Genomic DNA, 21,225 nt, shown 5'->3' with positions numbered 1-21,225 from the left:
CAGCCCGTTCTATGCTTCTGTCAGCATCGGCTCCTTCTGAGTTCTGGGGTTAGGCTGTCAAAACTGCGGTTCATGTCATTAACAGAATTCCTTCTTCTGTTACTTCAGGTTTGTCTCCTTTTGAAAGGTTGTATGGTCATCCTCCTGATTATTCATCATTGAGGGTTTTTGGTTCCACTTGTTTTGTTCTTCTTCCTCATGTTGAACGGAGTAAATTGACTCCTCGATCTGCCATATGTGTCTTTCTTGGTTATGGGGATGGTCAGAAAGGTTATCGTTGTTATAATCCTTCTACTCGTAAATTGTATATTTCTCGTCATGTTGTTTTTCTTGAGCATTTGCCTTTTTATTCTATTCCATCTGACTCTCAAAACATTACCAGGTCTGATCTCATTCATATTGATCCATTTGTTGCGGATATTGATGGTCCAAATGACTTTAATTTTGAGAATGTCAGGGATGAAGCTCCTCATACCCCCCCGCCTGCCCATGACCTTCTGCAGATTGGTGATCCTCATCCTCAACCACCTCATCTTCCTCGTCGTTATCCTCAACGTATCCATAAGTCCACTCAGCTCCCTGACTTTGTTTACAACATTTATTCTACTTCTTTTGCTTCTGCTTTGACCTCTCTCCACAGGTTATCTGAGCCATCCTCCTATCAAGAGACTTTTCTTGATCCTCTTTGGCAGTAGGCTATGAACGATGAACTTTCTGCTTTGCACAAAACAGGTACTTGGACTATGGTGTCTCTACCACCAGACAAACGTGCTATAGGTTCTCGTTGGGTCTTTAAGATCAAGATCAAGTCTGATGGTTCTATTGAGCGTTACAAAGCTCGTCTTGTTGCCAAGGGATATGCTCAACAATATGGCATGGATTATGAAGAAACTTTTGCTCCTGTTGCCAAGATGACAACCATTCGCACTCTTATTGCTATTGCATCTGTTCGTCAATGGCATATCTCTCAGATGGATGTCAAAAATGCTTTTCTAAATGGTGATCTTCATGAAGAAATATATATGGTTCCTCCTCCTGGAGTTTCTCATAATCCGGGGGAAGTATGCAAGCTGCAAAAATCTCTCTATGGGCTCAAACAAGCTCCTCGCGCTTGGTTTGAGAAATTCTCTATTGTGATAACTTCTCTTGGCTTCTCTTCAAGTCCACATGATTCTGCTTTATTTGTCAGAAATACTCCTCATGGTTGCATTATCATCTCTTTATATGTCGATGATATGATCATTACTGGTGATGATGTTGATGGGATTACAAAGTTGAAGACGCAACTAGCAGAACAATTTGAGATGAAGGATTTAGGTACTCTTACATATTTCTTGGGAATTGAAGTAGCCTCATCTCCTAGGGGTTATCTTCTTTCCCAATCGAAATATATTGCTGATATTCTTGACCTGGTTAGTCTCTCTGACACTAAAGCTGTTGACAGTCCTCTTGAGACTAATGCTAGATATACATCTTCTGATGGTGTTCCTCTCTCTGAACCTACTCTATATCGCACTCTTGTTGGTAGTTTGGTGTATCTGACCATTACCAGACCCGATATTGCTTATGCAGTGCACATTGTTAGCCAGTTTGTGAGTTCTCCTACTACTGTTCATTGGGCAGCTGTTCTTCGGATCCTTCGTTATCTTCGAGGCACTCAGTTTCAGAGTCTTCTTTTCTCTTCAACTTCTTCCTTGACATTGTCTGCTTATTCAGATGCTGATTGGGCTGGGGATCCTACTGATCGCAAGTCTACTACAGGTTTCTGTATCTTTCTAGGAGATTCCCTCATATCTTGGAAGAGTAAGAAGCAGGATGTTATTTCTCGCTCTTCTACAGAGGCTGAGTATCGTGCTATGGCAACCACCACTGCTGAAATAGTTTGGTTGCGTTGGTTACTTGCTTCTTTGGGTGTTGATCAACCTGAACCCACTCCCATGTACTGTGACAATAAGAGTGCTATTCAAATCGCTCATAACTCTGTCTTTCATGAGCGTACTAAACACATTGAGATTGATTGTCACTTCACACGTCACCACTTCCAACATGGCACCATCACCTTACCCTTCATTTCTTCTTCGTTGCAGATTGCTGATTTGTTTACCAAACCTCATTCTACTCAACGTTTTCGTTTCTTGACTAACAATCTCTCGATGCTTTCGATTAACGCATCTTGAGTTTGAGGGAGAATGTTAAATGTATTTTAGTTATTAGTAAAGGGTAGTCTTATCTTTTTGTATTTACTTAACTTCCTATATGTATTGACCCTTTGGCCTTATCTCCATCATTAATTCCATTTGCATTTCTCCTCTCCCTTCTCTCTTCTTCTTCTCCTCTCCCTTCTCTCCCTTCTCTCTTCTTCTTCTCCTTTCCCTTCTCTCTTCCTTCCTATGCAGCTGATCTAACAATCACATATCTTCAAACACTAGTAAAACTTGACACAAGCATTGATTCATGCTTTATGAAACAACAGTTCCTTTTTCAAATAGGTCGCCAGAGTGTCACATAACTCCTCAGCACCCAGCCACAAACAAAATTTGGAATCTCCTCTCCAAAAATTGTAGATATAATTTTAAAAAACAACTTGAATTATAAATATGCAAAGAATTGCAGATATCATTACCCTTTGTACAGGTATGTCGTTAGCTTCTTGTATCTTCATATCTATTACAAAACTACTGAAATCAGCCAATACACCTTTAACTTTAAGATTTTCTGGAAAACGTCCCTTATATCTTCCAGATAAAGTCAATGGAACATCTGATGAGAGCTCTGGAATAAGGGAGGGGTACACCTATCACAAAACATTGAAGGTATTGCCATGAGAGAGAGGGTGAGAGACAAGTTCAGGGAAATTTGGATAACAATGCAACAAATAGCAGCACATATGTGACAGAATTAATAGCCATAATTGACAGGACATGTAGATTCCATCATATAAGAATCTTCATATTTCAATGTTTCACTACATATGATATAAACAGAAAAATTAGATAAAATGAGATGGAAAAGTACAACACAAGTATCACCTCATGTCCCCTTAAGGCATTTGGGAACTGACATTCAGTATCAGTAGGAAAAGAGGACAATACAGATGAAAATGTCACTGGCATATTTTCTTTCAGTGATAAGTTCAGGGTCTATAATAAACTATTCCAACTATGACAAATATGCATATGGTGAGCTGGAGCAAGGGATATGGACTCAGGTTAAAGGGTCAAAATCATGAAAGACAAATTTAACCTAATACATATTGGAAGTATTTGTAAGTGTGCATGGGAAAAATGTTTACCTCAACTTCGTCCAGATCATCAAATATGTCAATTGTGATATTTGCAAGAACAAGAGATGAAGCTTTGTCAAACAATCTCAGCATTTGAGGCTCAACCAAATCTGGCAGTAAATAATTCGTGTGTTAAACACAAAAAGTACCTAAATTGGGTGACAAAATGTTAATTACAAGTCACAACCCAACCTACTAGTAAATGGCCAAGCAACAATTTTACTTGTATTTCAAATATATATGCATTCTCTTGCAATTGGACATGAGAAAGGGAGAGAAATTACATCTTACAAGAACAGGGGCTTGGACCACTTATTAGAAGACATTCAAGTTGTCATGGTAATCAACAGTCATGTGTTTCAAATATAATGTATAGACTAAGCAACCAATCTATAATTCTATATAGCATATGTTCTTTGACATGGGTTGGTGACCAAAAATTCAATAGAATCCAACTTCACGCTTTTAATAAAATGAAGGGTAAACAATAACATTGATATTTACTTTTTGAAGTTAAAATTCAGAACTTGCCTACATCCAGTGCTGCATCGTGTTGGCCCCTACCAATCACAGCAAGCATCCTCAAGAAATAATGATTGCAGAATGAACCTGAGATAAATACAGTTTTGCAATTAATATAAGGAAGTGATGGAATGAAGAGTTTTTACAATCAAAAGTATAAAATCTAAGAGCAAGATCTCAAAATTTATATTGGAAAAAAATGTCATCATGTTAAAATTCTGACCCAGGCTTGAAACACTGAACAGTATGAGCTATACCTATTCCAAAAGTGTAAATTCGTGGGGATACTGATTCTGCATTGGTCACATGATTCTTTACCATATCACAAATTTGTCTCTCATCTTCAACACTTCCATCTGTTACTAGGAAAATGATTGGAATAGAATTTCGAGCACTGGATAGCATCTCCATTGCCTGAAAAGAAAAGGAAGCCAAAATATAAAATACACCTATGCCAATGACATTAAAATGAAAAGAATAATGCTGATCATCAATAGACATCATAGCTAGTCTACGGGCTCATAAAGATGACACAATCTAAGGAATGGGTTCTCCATGCATCAAGTTGAGCATATATTTATTTGTTTGTTCAGTATATTATTATTTGGTTCAGTACATCTAATCAAAACATTTATTTATGACCAAGAAGATACTAAATAATGATGTTAAATATATGATTCAGATCAAACTCCCAAATAAAAAATGAAAAGAAAATTTGTATAAATATTAGTTACCGTTTTTAAGGGATGCAAAATATTTGTATCACCCCCAGCAACAAAGTTCATGTTAATCCACTCGATGGCCCTTTGAACAGCATCCTTTGAAGCCAACTCCATTGATGCCGAAAATAAATAACTCTCTCCATTAAATGCTATAATACTGAATGAATCATCACGATCAAGCCTATTGAGAGCTGTTGATAGTGCATTCTTTGTGTCATCAATTAACTTTCCTCGCATACTACCACTGATGTCAATAACAAATATGATGTCCTTTCTGAATACCTAGACATTGGGAGCAGCAATGAAAACAGAAAGACGATAAAAAAATATATAATGCACATCTACAAGTTTACAAATATCACACCAACCTTCCTACGCTGAAGATTTCCAGGAGAAATGTACATGCAGAACATCTCTCTTTGATCAAAATCATCCACAGATGGAGATTTCAAAAGAACACCACCATGTATATGACTTGAAGAAACCTAAAAGCATACAACATGGTGATAAGTGCAGATTTCAACAGCTAAAGCTACAAATAAGAATGACAACAAAAATGGCCATGAGTCTTACAGCATATGAAAAATTAAAATCAACTTTTGACCATGATATAACTTCAGAATCAATTGAGAAACCCATACTCCCAGCACTGCGCTTCACTTCCTGGAGAGTCAGGGAATAGAAGCACATGAAATGGTATAAATAAAATATCAATTGTAGTCCCACAAATTTTCTACCGAATATGCACCTTTAGGGGATGACTTATTGCCTTGCATAGAAGCTCACTTCCAGCATCAGCATTCACACTTATTTGTATCTTCTCTTTTCTCAACATTCTCTTCCCGGCGGGGTTGACAAAATCAGGAAAGGTGAATGGCACATTCAATGAGAATGTATCATCATAGTATAGTACTTTTTGGGACCAAGTAATCTTGACTGATAAATTGGAACCCCCATCAATCTGTTACAAACATGAAAATAAACAATATCAGAACAAGATTACCAAATCATAGGAATTGGAAATCAGCAGACTTTAGAATACACAGCCTATATACCTGAGGTATATTCAAAATGAAGATATTAGGCTTGAGAAAGCCTCCATTTTGAGCACGGATCGCACTCTCTTTATCACTGGTGTCTTCAATATCAACCAGTTGAGTAGAATAAGATTTCCTATGGACACTAACCTCAACACCTTGAATTGAACCCTGTTAGCCAAATGGTATCAGAACACAAAATCTGCAACATATTAAAAACATTATTCAAAAAACAAAAAGATTGGGAGTTACCCACAGTAAGGTGTCAAAACATTTATCAACTATTGGTTTTACACACTAAACATTGAGTTTGTCTAAAGAGAGCATAGGCATACAGACACTTGCTAGCGATTTTAAAAAATTAAAATAAAGCATTAAATGAGTGTTTGGATTTTCCACTTCAAAAAAATGTTTGGATTATCTTAATTTGTGTATGTCTTTTAATTAAAAACTATTGAGAGAGTTTCAAAATAAATAAACAGGCAATTATTTCATCTAAAGTAAGTTGAACCAAACATGCCAGCTTCAAAGATTTGTTTTTCAGTTCTTAACAAGTGCCCATAAATGTTTCTACAGATATCTTTTGATGCGGTTCTTACAACAAGAGAAATCTCTATCTGCTCCCACTCCAATCACATAACTCAATGATGTAGGCCATATCCATCTCACACTCCAATTATATTTTAATGCTATCACTGAGGAAGTATGAATACAACACAAACATAGAAATCCAACAAACTTTCAAAATTATAACACACAACATGAATGTAGTTACAATATATAAAGCACTCTTGTTATGCACAATGATTCAGAGCTGGTCCAACGTACGAGTCTCCCACCCTAGTGGAATACGAGTAGGATAAATGTATGCAACAATAAATGTTTCCGGGATTTGAAGCTTTGGAACCATGATCTCCTCCATATCATCAGGCAAATAATCTTACCACAAAGGCCTAACTCTAATGGTAGTAAATAAATAAAAATATGAGGTTTTATTGAAAAACAATATACATAATTCTTTTATATGTTAAGTACATTGCTTCCAAGTAAAACCTTATAACTATACCAAAAAACTGAATATAAAATTAACATATGAGAATAAAGTCTCCTTCATCCCGTAAATATGACATGTATATTGTTGGTTTAGTTTTAGAAATATTTTTGTAGAAAATGAATAAATATACATGTCATGATTTTAATAGCACGAGGAGTTATCCGGAGATACTTTATTCCCTTAACATATATCACTAGAAACATAACAGAACATTAAGACATTTATCTAATTCATGTCTATAACATAACGATATAGCATTTTCCATAGTAATAAAAATGAACAACTGACCTGTTTTCCGCCCATAGGAATGGCGATACGGCAGTCACAGCTCCGGCAACCGGTGACGCAATGCAACCTCCACGTGGCAGAAACGGTTACAAACGCCGTATCGAAATAGCAATGAGCATTGAGATCAATGGCGGACATATGAAGAGGAATGAGTGCCGGAGGATCACACCTTCCGTGAACGTGAGGCTGGTAGCTAGGGACGTCAGGGTTGTCAACGATGCCAGGGTCATGAATGACGGCGTAAACCATGGGAGCGGTTGGGAGAAAAGCGGTGGAGGATTTGAGCATTGAAGGCGGTGGTTTAGGAGGAGACACCGCTCTGTCACGGCCGAAGTAGATTCGTTTAGAGAGACGGAGGCCTTCCTCCACCGCTTTTGAAAACTCCTCCGCCATGATGAGAGAGAAAGAGAGAGAGAATGGAATGAGAGTTTTATATTTGAAATTTGGAAAATGGAATGTTTGAGGAGAGAGAGAGAAAGAGAGAGACAAGATCTCTCTTTCTTCTTCAGGCCACCACATCCAATCTGTAGGGCCCTTTCATATCATTTCATTTTCATGAAAAAGTAAAAAACCATTTGTATTAGTTACTTTTATACATTATATCCAATATATATAATTTTTTATATTCACATATTTTTTTTAAATTTTTTTTGGTTATATGAATTCTATATCTAATAATAAAAAGGAAAAAATATATATACATTCTAATAAAAAAATCAAATTTCTTCTTAAAATAATTAAGTAACCAATTTTATAGGTATGATCAGTTACATATATCGAGCCATACAATAATGTTCTACTACCATAAAAACATATTCATAGACAAGTCATATTCTTTATTATAAATCTCATTAAAAATTTATATGCAAATATTATATCATCAATAATTTATTTGGAATATTTGTTTGATATTTATATAAACTAGTGTGTACAGGTACGAAGGTGCCTGCTGGTCAAATTACATGGTACTACATATTCATTTTTTATATATTTTATGTTTAGAATTAGAATGTATTTGTTATAATTTTTATATATTTATGATAATGTTCAATTTAATGTGAAAGATATAGTTAATTAATAATGTGTTGGTGATGTTTATTTATAATTATATGATCTTTTTGTAAAAATTAAATAATGTGAAGAGCAAAATAGAAAATAGAAATTACACCATGATGGAAGTTACACCATATTTTGCTTTTATAGATATTGAAAGACCAAACTCCTCTATTTTATTTTTTAGATTTGAATAGTCTTACCTTATGTCATATTTTTTTATTGGATGTTGGAGGCCTAAAAAATGGGGTATTCTGGTGGAGACTATATCTCTCGTTCTATCAAAGTGTATCACTTCTTTTAATTGATTGAAAAAATATATTTAAATTAAAAATTTAATAATAAATATTTTTCTAACCAATTAAAATAAACGACGTATAAATAAATTGATACATATTTTTTTAGGAGAGAAGGGACGTGAATGCAAGCATTGTGAGAATTATTGCATTGCATTAAATTGGACTATAAGGAATGAAGTATTATGTATGTATGTGGCACGTTGGACCTCCTTTTCATCAGGTTGATGCTCATGGTCATGGGTCCTTTATGTCACTCTCAATCAATCATATGAATCAACCAAAAATATATTGTACTATTACTGTCCTATTGAAAATAAATTGTATTTAATATCATAAAAATATTTAAGTTGTAATTTTTAATGTAATTTTATTTCTATATATAGGTTCATAAATTTAAGAACCTCTTCTTGTATAATATCGTTTTTGGGATTTATTTTAATAAAAAATCCTCACCATGAATGCATGAGGATGCTACATGACAAAATAATGCAATGTGGCATGTGAGATTGAAAATTTAAACTCCAAAAATTGTTGAAATGGTTGTTCCTTAAATTTAGAAATTGCTTCTCAATTAAAATAATTATCACAAACATTAATATACTCATTAATCCTTTATGCTCTTTGTATGTAATTTCCCTTAAAAATAATATTACCATCATTGTATGGATAACAATTAAAAACTTATTATTTGCAGCTTCAACCTCCACATTAATCTTGCTCTTATTATCTTTATATCCAGTGTTATAAAACTCGGCTCGAATTGGCCAGCCAGACCAGTTAAACCGTGAATCAGACATATAACCGGTTTGAGCCTCTTATCTAACCGGTTTTGCACCAAATCAGGTTGACTCAGTTAGTTTAAACCTAAAATTAGTGACTCAGGTGGTCAGACCGGCCGAGTCAATTAAAAAATATATTTTAAAAAAAATACCAAATCGTTGTTGTTTTTCTGTGAAAACAACTACTTTTAACTTATTTGTAGTTATGTTTGTCATTTGTTAGTTTACGTTATAACAAAATCTTTGTTGTTTAATTAAATTTTAAGCTTATTGTACATTTTTGTTGTAGTTAAAACATAATTCATATGTCATTTGATGATGATATCAACTTACTTGTGTCATTTTATAGTAGTAAAATCTTCTTTTTTGTTGTTTGATTAGACATGATAATGTTTTTAAATTTTGAGTATACGATTATTAAATGTTGTTATGTAATATTATGAATTTTTAGAATTTTTAATGCAAACCGAGTTAACTGATCCAATCATTGATTCACTGGTTTAACCAGTAACTCATTGACCCAATCCCTGACCGAATCATTGACCGGTTTCAGTTTAATAACATTGTTTATATCACTCCAACTATTTTTAAAAAATATGTTTTGCTTTTTTTTTTGAATTATTTAATAAATACGATTAGACAGAGGATAATTTTATATGGAAATTAATTCACTGTTAATCGATTAACTCAAATACAAAATTATCTTCATCGTAACAAATACTACAAAAATAAAAAATGTTAACCCATGCAAATGCTAATGATTTTATATGTTTGAATTATTAAACAATATTCTTAGAGTATCTTGAGCCCTACAACTTGATAAAGTTACTTAAATGGATCCCGAAATATTTTAATATATTTGTCCACATCTCCCTTTAATTTAATTGTCCACCTCACATAATATAAGTAAGGCTTAATTGCTGTATATTCTTCTAATTTAACCAATCTAACATTTATTCCATTCACACAACTCATACAGAGAAGATTCACATATTTTATTTCATCCCTTAGATGGACTAGGGATGGGCAGACCCAACTCATAGACTCGTCTCAACATGATGATTTATGAATAGATCTGACTTATCCAAATAAATAAATAAAAAGACAGGCCTGTCGTCAAAAAGAACGGTTCAGGTTTATGTCCGGATCACCTGACTTGTACCTTATGGTTATATATCAAGAATAGTTGAATAAATACTTATCAATATTCATTATGTTCAGCCCAAATAACTCAAATACTTACAAGCCCATAAATCTTGATGGATAGAAAATAGTTAATTTTTAGTTTTTATATACTTTGTGTGAACTCCAATTTAAGTTTCATTTGCCGGTTAAAGCTAGTTATTGTATTAATTTTTGTGTGATCTTTCGAGTATTGACATGTTGTTGTGATTTCAGTTCTCATGTGTTTTTTATCATTTACAAGAACATTTCAGCTAATGTTGACACTTGGCAATTTAAATTGTTCTAAAATTTTTAATGTCTTCTATAATTTTTAGTCACGTGATTGTGATAGTTTTTAGTTTGAACTTTGAATGATACATTTTACAGTTTGTAGTTTATATACTGATGTATGTGAGATACATATATTATTGAGTTTATATATAGAATGTAATAATTTTGATTGAACATGCTTAAAGATTTGAAAGAAAAAAATCTATATTTGTCATTTTGTCCTTTTTCAACCCGACTCCTCTCTATCTTGACCCGTCTTATTTTGGACTCGTCTCTCACGTGTCTCATCCTAATTAAGAACGAGTTCAAGTTTAAAAATTAACCCAATCAATATTTAAGAACGAGTGAGAAACATGCATAACCCATTCTATAATCGAACATATAATATATGTCATACTCTTCTATTCCACTGCTTCCGGAACAACCATATTTAAGGATGAACAATATGCATTTGCATTCTTGCAATCAAGATTTTCTAAGAGTTGAGAATAGGTTATAAGTTGCATTAATGATGGTACTCTTAGGACAATCATTATAGAAACCATGTTTCTATAGCGTAAATACTAAATACTTATGTTCATAATAACTACATCATTTATATTATTTTTTAAAAAGTGAACGATGATTAAATATAAATAATAGATAATACAATGACAATGAACAAAACTTATACAATATTAGTGTATACATTTTTTCTCTTATATTTTATATTTCACATGTTTTAAAAGTATAGTGTAATATATATGCATTATAAGTATAAAGATTTATACATATTTAGTATATTATTCAGTATTCATTTCTATTATTTTTTGGAGAAGTCAATGCACAAAATTTTCTCTCTTAAAAGTACATCCATTTTCTGTACCATGCCTCTTTGCTGATAATAGGCCAGTATAATTCTTTAATGAAAGATAGTTGTTACGTATAATTAAGTAAAGATGTAATATATATATATTATCCATGTAAAAGATTTATATACATTCAGTATATTATTTATTATTTATTTGTATTACTTTTTCTCATGAATTATCTTACAGTTGTATTTTATAGTTTCCAGGCTTTTACTTTCTTTTCATCCTCTCCAAAATTCAACTCCCAAACTAACACTTAACTAAAATTATAGAAGATGCCTATCATGATTTTTGATGGATTAACACTATACTCTAAAATAAACCTACCATGAGTTTGGTGCATTTTTCAAACAAAAATAAATACCAAATATAATTGGGTCAAGAGTTAAACCATAACAGTATAATTTCTCCTATAAATATAACTCTTATTCTTATAATTTAAGATGAAGAAATGAATGACTAAAAATGGATGCAAAAGGAAAATCATTTGCACCAATGTAAATGCAGCTTTGCTCTTAAACTATTGTTATTTTCACTTCAATTTCTTTACCTATACAGTTTATTCCTACCATCTCAACAAATATGCAGAAAACACTACCAAAAAAATGTGTATAAATGAAAATTTTCCTAAAAAATGATCTTTGTTCCCTAAAGTTTTAGCTCAAAAGTTCTTCTAGGACATTTTGTATCCCCATCACTGCATTCTATGAAAACTAAGGCATTGATAATTCATAACTAGATTACAAACTAGATTTGTGCAAACAATATTTCATTCCATGTATCAGGAATACCAGGCAAACACCAATGTAAGCAATCATGCACACCGGGCTTGGCCGAAATGCTGAAACGCGATATATGACCCTCGTCCCTAAGATGTGAAAGAGCTGTTATGTCCAAGAGCTTGATTCCTGTTCCTTTCACTGCATGTGCAGCAACTTGGTCAGTAGACTCCTCCCATAGTATTTCCTTTCCTACCGACATTGGCGTAGTGTTGTCACAACTGCCTCCTGTGTTCCACTCTCCTCCAACAAAATGCCTCGGCGAGATGCTTCGAAAGAATACCTTCAGACCTGGATGTTTAGGAAGCTGTGAGTTCACCCAACTAACGATACTGTGAATAGTCAGATTCTTAGCAGATCCCATTGTTCCTAACTTCTTATCGGTATTTGGCATGCCTCCCACACGCATTACCCACCTATTAGCCTTGAACTTTACCCGATTCCAGTGGTGACCTGTGTTAAGAACCAGCACATCAAACTTGTGAAGATATTGGCGCAAGAACACTGGTGGCCGGTCAAGGTGCATTGCTTGATCCGATCCTGGATTACTCGCATCAATAGGTTCGACATCACAGAGTGTTGCTGACCAGTAGAACAGAATGGTAGTATTGGTGCTTAAGAAATGGTAAGCCCACCCATTAGGACGGAGAGCGCCCTTACCTCGAGCCAATCCATACTTTTTCCCTACATCTTCCACATCATGTGTTTTCTTACCGCTAGTGAGCATGCACATTAAAGACTGAAACTGCTGCCGGCTCAATGAGTCTCCTATAAGTGCTAGAGTTTTGTGCTGCATCCTGAATGCACCATGATTATTATCATTTGTTAGACATTTATGGCCTTCTTTTCTTGACTCTAAAACTTTAGGCTAATTAAAACTTAAAAATAGTGCAAATGTATGCCAATCCATGATGTGAAATTTTGGGAAACTCGTTCACTAAATCGGAGGAAATCGGCAAATGCAAAGGAATGTACAAGGATTAGTAATATGACCAGGGGAAAATTAACATCACTAGCATGCTAAATTGCTAACACACCTCTACTAAAACTGATCTCTTCCAAGTATACTGAGGAGCATCTTATGCTTCAATGTTTTGAATGGTTCACACTTTCAACTATCAATTCATTGAAATGAAGCCTAAAACAAGTACCGAACCCAAATATATAATTTAGAGGGAGTAAATACCTTCTTAAAAATTTAGATTTTTCAAATTCCTCCATTTGACAATCTTTAGGCTGCCATCGAAGCTTCTCATACGCAAAATCAGTGCGTTGAGTCAAGCGGCAAGCCCACATTTTTGAGAGCCATCTCTTGCAACCAAATCCGGAATAAAAAGAGCGGTGGTTGTCCGGAACCCATTTTCCTTTCGCATAGTTACATACTGGAGAAAGGGTCATCAAAAGAACAGTCATTACTCAGCCGAACTTACAAACATAAGATCATCAGTTCAACAAATTTGCATGATATTTCCTCTGCTACAGAAGAATAATGAGTTGATCCGTTAATGCACGATGAATCAACTAGTGCAAAAATGTGGAAAATATACTTCAATGCTTAATCTGATTTGCTATATAACAAAATAATGAGTTGCTTGCACCAATTTCACTTCAAATTGTCATAAATAGAGTAAGCTTCACAATAAATTTCTACAGCATCCTAGATCAGCTTGAACAATCCATAAATATAGTAATTAATATGACATGATATAATCATATGATAAGGGGGACTCCATTACCTTTATTATCTGTAGCGTTGTTCCAATTGTTGTCTTCTTTTTCACTAATTAAAGAGCTCCGTTGTGGAGAGTCATTGACGAAATCTGGCCTATGTTCTCGTTTTGAAGTTTTATCCTTTTCATTCCTTTTAGCCTCAGTTTTTGCTTCTTTATGTGACACAATTGAGATATTTTCTACACCAATGTAATGAAATACAAAGTTTAAGCCCCAAGATAACATGAGATTAATATTTCACACTTAAAGCAGAATAAGGTACCACATGTAACATCATATCAGCTCACGTCAAAGAAAGTTTATACAAACAAAAGTTAACCTGAAGGTAACTGCATTGTTGCTCGAGAGGGAATCGATACATTTAGACTAGGCGTCTTCTCCCATGACCATATAATGATAGTTGTGCAAATTAGAACAATGGAAATAAGGGAAACTCCTTTACCCCTTAATCCATACGTCTCCGCCTTCATCCTATATAAACAATAAGTTAGAAACACAAGAAAGATAAGAATAGAAGCTATGCAAATAAGAATAAACAATGTTGTAGCAAGAAACTGATAAAAATGTAGTGAGCAGTGTTAAATGTTGCACACACATAAAAATTTGCCAAGATTCTGGACAAGTTCAATTGTGGTGTTACCTGGTATAGTGAGCAGTGTTAAAAGTTACTGTAATTGTATATAACTGTGGGAAAGTGTAGCCAGTACAGCCGTAATTGCAGTTGTGAATATAGTTACCTGGTACACGGTACGAGTATGTTTACGTGGTTCACTTGGGTATGCAATTGGTCATATTTTACATTAATTTTATGATAGTTTCTTTATGACGAACCCGATATTATACGCAATACGCTGAATTCGGGTACACGAAAACTACAATAATGTGGTTCTAATTGCCGTTGCGAACAGCAAAACAGTACATCTGGACACACTTAGGTGTGTTTGATTCATATTCGAAAATAAATTGATTATCAGATTATAATCTTAATCCTATATGTGAAGTTAAGTTTGCTTCAGCTCCAACATGTTCTACACGAATATTCAATCAAAATGAACAATTTCAACTAAAAAATGAATGTCTTCACTAAAACATACCTATCATGCATTTCCATGAAGCAGAGTATTATATATGTATCATTCCCCACCTAAATTCTACTCTCACTTCATGTCTCTAAGTTCAAAGAGATTTAATATTTACTATTCTCTAAGTTCAATGAAAATAAACTATGTTGAATTCCACAACTTTTTTGATCAAAATCTAGCTAAGAACACACACAAGTAACCAAAAAATAACCAAAAAAAAAATGAAAATGAAAATAAAAATGGACCTTCAAGAACTCACCTTTTTCAAAAAAGAAGAAGTGGGAACTCCAATAAACAAGTTTATATAGTGAAAATAATGGTTGCAAAAAGAGAAAAATGTTGGGACTAATGAAGAGTGGTGAAAAGAAGAAAATTTGGTAGTGTGAATTTAAATGGGTAATTATAATTTGGAGAGAGGAAAATGCAGAAAATGTTGAGTGTGAGAAATAAGAAACCTCAAGCAACAATGTAGAAAAGGATGTTGAAGGTGAATATGCATGTACATGAACTAAGGAAGGAAAACAAATATTTGTACCATATTGTTTTATAATAAAATATTCTATGAAGTTTTTATCTCACACTATATGGTATCTTAATATCATTAATTATGTTGATCACAAAATATTTAGTCTTTTTTAATCATTTGTTATATAATTTTTTTATCCTTCTTTTTATAAGAATTAAGTTATCATTTATTTGAGAGTTTTTATCTATCTTTTTATACTTGTTCAAACCACTTAATATACAATTTTATAGGAGTTACTCCAACTTTTTATATTATTATATAATACAAACATTTTGTGTCTGCTGGTTAATATTACGTGATATTATATATTCAATTTTTATATATTTCAAACACTTTGTGTTTATGATAATGTTTAATTGAATGTAATAAATGTGGTTAATTAATGTATTGGTGGTTACTTAGGATTATATGATTTTTATAAAAATTAAATAATGTGAAGGGAAAATTATATCATGGTAGAAGTTACACCATGATTTGTCTTTATATATAACTAGCGTGTCGACATACACTTCGTGTCTGCCGACCCGCATTCTTATTTCCTAGTATTAAATATTTAAGAGAATCATATTATATTTTTTGTGATAAAAGAAATATTTTTTGTAATTATTTTAAAAAACTACATGATAATATGATATTTTTAAGTATGTAACTTTCTCTAACTCCTATTAATATTTTTTATTATTTATAAAAACATAGTAATAATATTTAATTAGAAGGATAAAATAAGCAATAAAAAATTACACCATATTAGGTAGTTATAAGATATTTTGGCTGTATATATAGTATAGATATAGATATAATATAATATAATATATAATATAATTTATTATACTATAATAAATATTATATACATAATATATTTTTGTTACTTTCTTTTATATCATACATTATATTTCATTATTATTTTATAATATATATTTATCTTTTAATCTTCAAAATTCAAATAGAATTTAATCGTTTATGTTCATTGTTCTTGATTACATTTTTTTTCCAACATGTATCCTTGCCTTGGAAGCTATCTTATCTGAGTTGGGAATGTCTACAAGTATGTGAAGCTAATTTTTACAGATGATATTTTTCATCTACAAGACTCAAACCTGAGACTTTCTTAAAGGAATCAAACATGTACCACTTGAATCAACGCCCATTAATTTCTTGATTACATTTGTTCTCACATTAGTGAGTGTAAATTATTGAAGAATATATATGCTACTCACCAATAGCTATTGAGAACTTATAAGCACTTATCCACACTCACCAATGTCCCATTCATTAATTAGAAATAAAATTAATATTGATGTGCTGTAAGTAAAAATATCCATATATAGTTTTAATATTATATACTATTTATTTAAATTAATTTTTTTAAAGAGCCAATAATAATTAGATATGAATTATGAATAATATAATAATAGTTGTACAAAACTCAGATTATCAGTACCTATATTTTTTTCTCTAAAAAATATTGTTGTTTGAAATTTGAATAGAAATAAAATGATTACTTATGGAATTATGTTGAAGAAATGAATGATTAGTTGAATTAGTGATCACATCTTTTCTTCGCGGTCGTTGTTTTCTAGTTTTCAATCTAAATTAAAACATACATGTTTTAAAACACCAAAAAAACATGTTTATTCCCTCTCACAACTCCTAATACAAATAAATAATAAATATATATTAATTAGGTATAAATTTTTATATTAATCATCTATAAATATTACACCCATAAGATATATTCACACATCATTGTAATTGAACAGAATCACATTAGTTTGCCAACCAGACTTGAACTGAAAAACATTAGAAATAACTAAAAATAATTATTTTATTCTATAAAACAACAAACAATATTAGAATTTTTTGGAAAAAAATTAATAACGTCTTTATGAAATTATTGTAATACCAAAAATATATATAATTAAAAAAATATCATAATGCCCCTTTTAAACTTTTTTAAATTTAAGTATGTAAAAATAGTCCCAAAAAATTAGATGTTCTCACTATATAACTATGCATAAACAATCTCCCACCCCTTAAAAATAATTATTTTCCTTGCAAATTATTCTCATAACACTTTAATATCCACCATAAAGTACTTCTACAAAGAGATTAGGAAAAAGTGTAGCAACTTATGGGTGTTGATGAAAAATTGTTGATTTAGTGGTATAAGACTCTATTATATCCCTTGATGATCAAAAGATCCAATGTTTGATTCCTGTGAGAGACACTTATTAGAAAGAATAATCACGACCTCAAAAAAGATTGATTCCTTACTCAAAATGTGATTGATTCCTTACTCAAAATGTGATGAAATACTCTTGATAATACCAAAAATCATCATTATCAGTGTTAGAAAATGGTATTGTAATCAGTTTTTTTGAGTTTTTGTTATCAACATCAAATCTTTGACTTATTGTCAAACTGTTGATTTGCTATTTTTCTGATTATTCCATTTTTAGTTATTTTGCACTTAATAAGATACCATGTGATTAATAGATTTTGATTACTTTATATCTCCTTTTAATAGGATATTTTGTAATTAATAGGTTTTAATTGCTAAATATTCTATCTTTTATTTCCTCTCTTGTAATCCCATTTAGTGAAATTATTGTGCAATATTCTAAGTATGTTAATATAAAGAAAGTAATCCTTGCAACCTCATACTTCACATACTCATACCATTTTTGTCATTGCTTCTCATCATATTTTCGGTCTTTCCTTAGTTTGTCATAAACTCATATCCATTAATTACTTTATCTTCTTAATACTTGTAATGATCTACCTCATGCAAATTTTGCAAGCATCTCTTCTCATTGTTTTGTGTGTTTTAAATCATCTTATTTTCTCTAGATTTTAGATTCAAGCACTATTCGTTAGGGGTATTTATGATCAGTTTGGATTAGTTTTTAGGCAAAAATCATATAATCTGAAAATATGATTAACATATGGTCCGATTCATCTTGATTAATTTATCTTAAGACATCTGATCTAATCTAATGAAAAATTTAATGTGGTCATTGTCATTAATGACGACCTATTGTGATGGTCGAGGTTGTGGTGATGATAGTGATGATCATGGTCATTTAGGTGGTTATAATTATGATAGTAAAAGCATGACATATATGGTGATAGTGGTTGAGGTGGTGTTCATGGTGGTACAAATTGTCATACTAGCTGATGTGATAATCGAAGTGATAACAATTGTCATATTAGGAATTATATAGTAATTTATGGATGGTGATGACAATTGAGATGTCAATGATAGATTTCAGTGTGATATGGTGGTCAAGATGATAATGATTAGTGGTAAGTATAAAATGGGTTGAGACATAGACAACATTTCTCTAATTTCCTAAATATTGGTTTGGATGGAAACTTATGTATTTTATGTGTGAAGGACAAATTAGATCTAAATTATTTCCTTTGAGTAAAAACAAATCTCCGGGTCAAGCTTGATTATGCTTACTAATAATGATGGTGGTGGTTGTTTTTTTTAATTAGATTGTCATGATGGAGGTGGTGTTTTGAGGGAAGATGGTAGTGGAGTGATATAAATTTAAAATTTATAACTAAAATGAAGAAACATTTTTTGTTTTGAAAATTGAAATGCAACCTGATGTAAACTATTCTAGGGCAACCTTTGATTCCAATGGCAAGATAATTCATGAAGGTCTTGTGACTAGGTCCAAAGCCAAATCAACAACCTTGAAAGTCACAAAGGACTCAATTGACCTTGGAGATTACATGAAGGAAGGACATTTATGTCCTTAGGTGACATTTCAACTTAGGTTTATTTTATTTGTATTGAATCAAATAAATGAGATTGCATTCTCATATAGTCTTAGATTTATTTTCATTCAAGTATTTTCAATTCAATAAATCATGGGAGGGATGGGAAATTATTTCATTTCCTTGTAAACATGGTCCAAGTGTGACCCATTATATAGTCTAGATTAAGACTTAGTTAATTGGCACATGAAGCAAGGAAGGCAAGGCCAAAGGAATCATGACTAAGACAAATGGAATTAAGGCATGATCATTTTCTTACAAGACATGACTCAAGACAAGATATCATGATTCAATGGAGTATGCACGGTTAGGAATATGAATTCAAGTGATACATAACACACATTTTCAACATGGAGATAAAGAGAAGATAATGTGAAGATTAAAGATGAATTAATCAAAACTACCAATATGCACACAACTAGGAACAAGAAAAGAAGATAAGGATCTCAATCTTTTAGCAAGGTGCACACGACTACAAACTAGGAAATCCTAATCTAATCTTCAACCAACAAGCAATCAAATTGGAAGTTCAATTAAACATGATTAATTCCTCAAGATAAAGCAAAGTTGATCAAGTCTCTTCCCTCATCATCAACTTCAGCCAGCCTTATGCAAACTCCAACCGAATTACTGTCAAGGCCAAGTCAACAAGGACATTTCGGCTCAACCAATTGATATTAGTTAGGATTTTATTATTTTTTTATTAGAAGATAATTAGGATTATATCTTAGTCTTATCTTTATTCAGCAAGACAAATTGCCTATTTATATTTTGTTTGATCATAAATAAAAGTTAAGTTGAATTTGATTGAATCTAAATTGTTTTAGTTGAGAGTGCTTCTCCTAAATCTTATCCATTGGCCGTGGCTATTGATGAGTTCTTATCAAGCTCCCTAAGCTTGTGGCGGACAACACTTAACTTATCCAACTTCCATGCTTGTGGCGTCTTCCATTTCATTCCTCTTCCACATTCAAAATTGCCTCACCCATAAATCAATTCATCTTCCAATTGATTCCCCCAATCCATGACCTTACCTCCACAATTCATCACCTTCATTCATCATACATTCACCATCTTCCTTACAACCCTAAATCGTGACCTATCCTCTTACATATATTCCAATCGAGGCAACCAACCCTAAATCCTAAGTCCTACATTGATCTAAACCTATACACATCCCCTCACCCCAAAACAACCCTAATACCTAACCTAAATACATCAAGTCGAGACCTTCATCATCACACTCATCAAAACCTACATTCTATTAACAAGCCAAGACCTTTCCCTACTAAACACATCCTCCTTAGCCTAAGTCACCAATCCGCAACCAAACTCTACAAAACCCAACTCAAACCGAGACTACACTTACCTTCGCAACCATACACAATCCTAACCCACATAAAGCCATATAAACGGAACCAAAAATCAAAACTAAACCCTAGAACTTCATCAAAACCGAATCGGACTATAAAAAGCCCTAAACTTTCAAGCTAAAACAATCCTAAACAAAGGCAGCTCTCTAGAGGTTGCCATCACAACCATTTAAAAAATGATAAAAAATCATTTCACACAAATTTTGCTAGACATTTTATTTTAAATACCATTTCAAAATAAAATATATATCCATGAGTAGTAGATTTATCAAAAGAAATATACAAAATATTTACTCTTTTTTCATAAAATATAGTAATTTCCAATACCAACCTTCAAATTATGTTACCACTTTATAATTAAGTTTAGTGAAATTAATCTGTATCATCCCATGTTAAAGGTTAATGGTTTGATTACTTGAAGTAATACTTGTTAGAATGGATATCCATGTACCCTAAAAGACATTAATATCATAAGGTGAGGGATACATTGGTTAAACCAAAATAATTCACATGAATAATTAATGAAATTAATTAGAAAACCAAATTTATATTTTTGTTATAATTAGATTGAAGGATTGATTCTAAATTTCTAATGGAGTTTC

General features: G+C 32.3%; 2 protein-coding genes across 2 annotated transcripts in view; both read right to left on the bottom strand.

Moving 5' to 3' along the window:
* Positions 1–7,379, bottom strand: part of LOC109328699 — a 12,082-nt gene extending 4,703 nt beyond the window's left edge. The window contains exons 1-10 of the mRNA XM_019562283.1: positions 6,907–7,379; positions 5,583–5,735; positions 5,276–5,488; positions 5,101–5,190; positions 4,896–5,012; positions 4,540–4,809; positions 4,063–4,219; positions 3,815–3,892; positions 3,293–3,393; positions 2,624–2,794 (exon numbers count right to left, since the gene is read on the bottom strand). Of these exons, the coding sequence (XP_019417828.1) occupies positions 2,624–2,794; positions 3,293–3,393; positions 3,815–3,892; positions 4,063–4,219; positions 4,540–4,809; positions 4,896–5,012; positions 5,101–5,190; positions 5,276–5,488; positions 5,583–5,735; positions 6,907–7,299 (1,743 nt within the window). The 5' untranslated portion in view covers positions 7,300–7,379. The remainder of the gene's footprint in view (positions 1–2,623; positions 2,795–3,292; positions 3,394–3,814; positions 3,893–4,062; positions 4,220–4,539; positions 4,810–4,895; positions 5,013–5,100; positions 5,191–5,275; positions 5,489–5,582; positions 5,736–6,906) is intronic.
* On the bottom strand, positions 11,772–15,416 carry LOC109327613 (protein trichome birefringence-like 16). The gene is made up of 5 exons (XM_019560790.1): positions 15,195–15,416; positions 14,173–14,324; positions 13,859–14,032; positions 13,309–13,504; positions 11,772–12,919 (listed from the first exon to the last, which is right to left on the bottom strand). The coding sequence occupies exons 2-5, from the start codon at positions 14,321–14,323 to the stop codon at positions 12,091–12,093; spliced, it is 1,350 nt and encodes a 449-aa protein (XP_019416335.1). The 5' UTR covers position 14,324; positions 15,195–15,416; the 3' UTR covers positions 11,772–12,090.

This window comes from Lupinus angustifolius, chromosome LG15 (genome assembly GCF_001865875.1).
Source record: "Lupinus angustifolius cultivar Tanjil chromosome LG15, LupAngTanjil_v1.0, whole genome shotgun sequence".
Classification (NCBI taxonomy): Eukaryota; Viridiplantae; Streptophyta; class Magnoliopsida; order Fabales; family Fabaceae; genus Lupinus; species Lupinus angustifolius.
This window is presented reverse-complemented; position numbering and strand designations above follow the sequence as displayed.

Bases quoted from the DNA above. Each gene is read 5' to 3' on its own strand.
- LOC109327613 (XM_019560790.1), bottom strand. From the start codon at position 14,323: ATGAAGGCGGAGACGTATGGATTAAGGGGTAAAGGAGTTTCCCTTATT. The intron at 14,033-14,172 runs GTTAACTTTTGT...ACATTGGTGTAG, and splicing joins AACAATGCAGTTACCTTCAG to AAAATATCTCAATTGTGTCA. The intron at 12,920-13,308 runs GTATTTACTCCC...TGGTGCATTCAG, and splicing joins AAATCTAAATTTTTAAGAAG to GATGCAGCACAAAACTCTAG.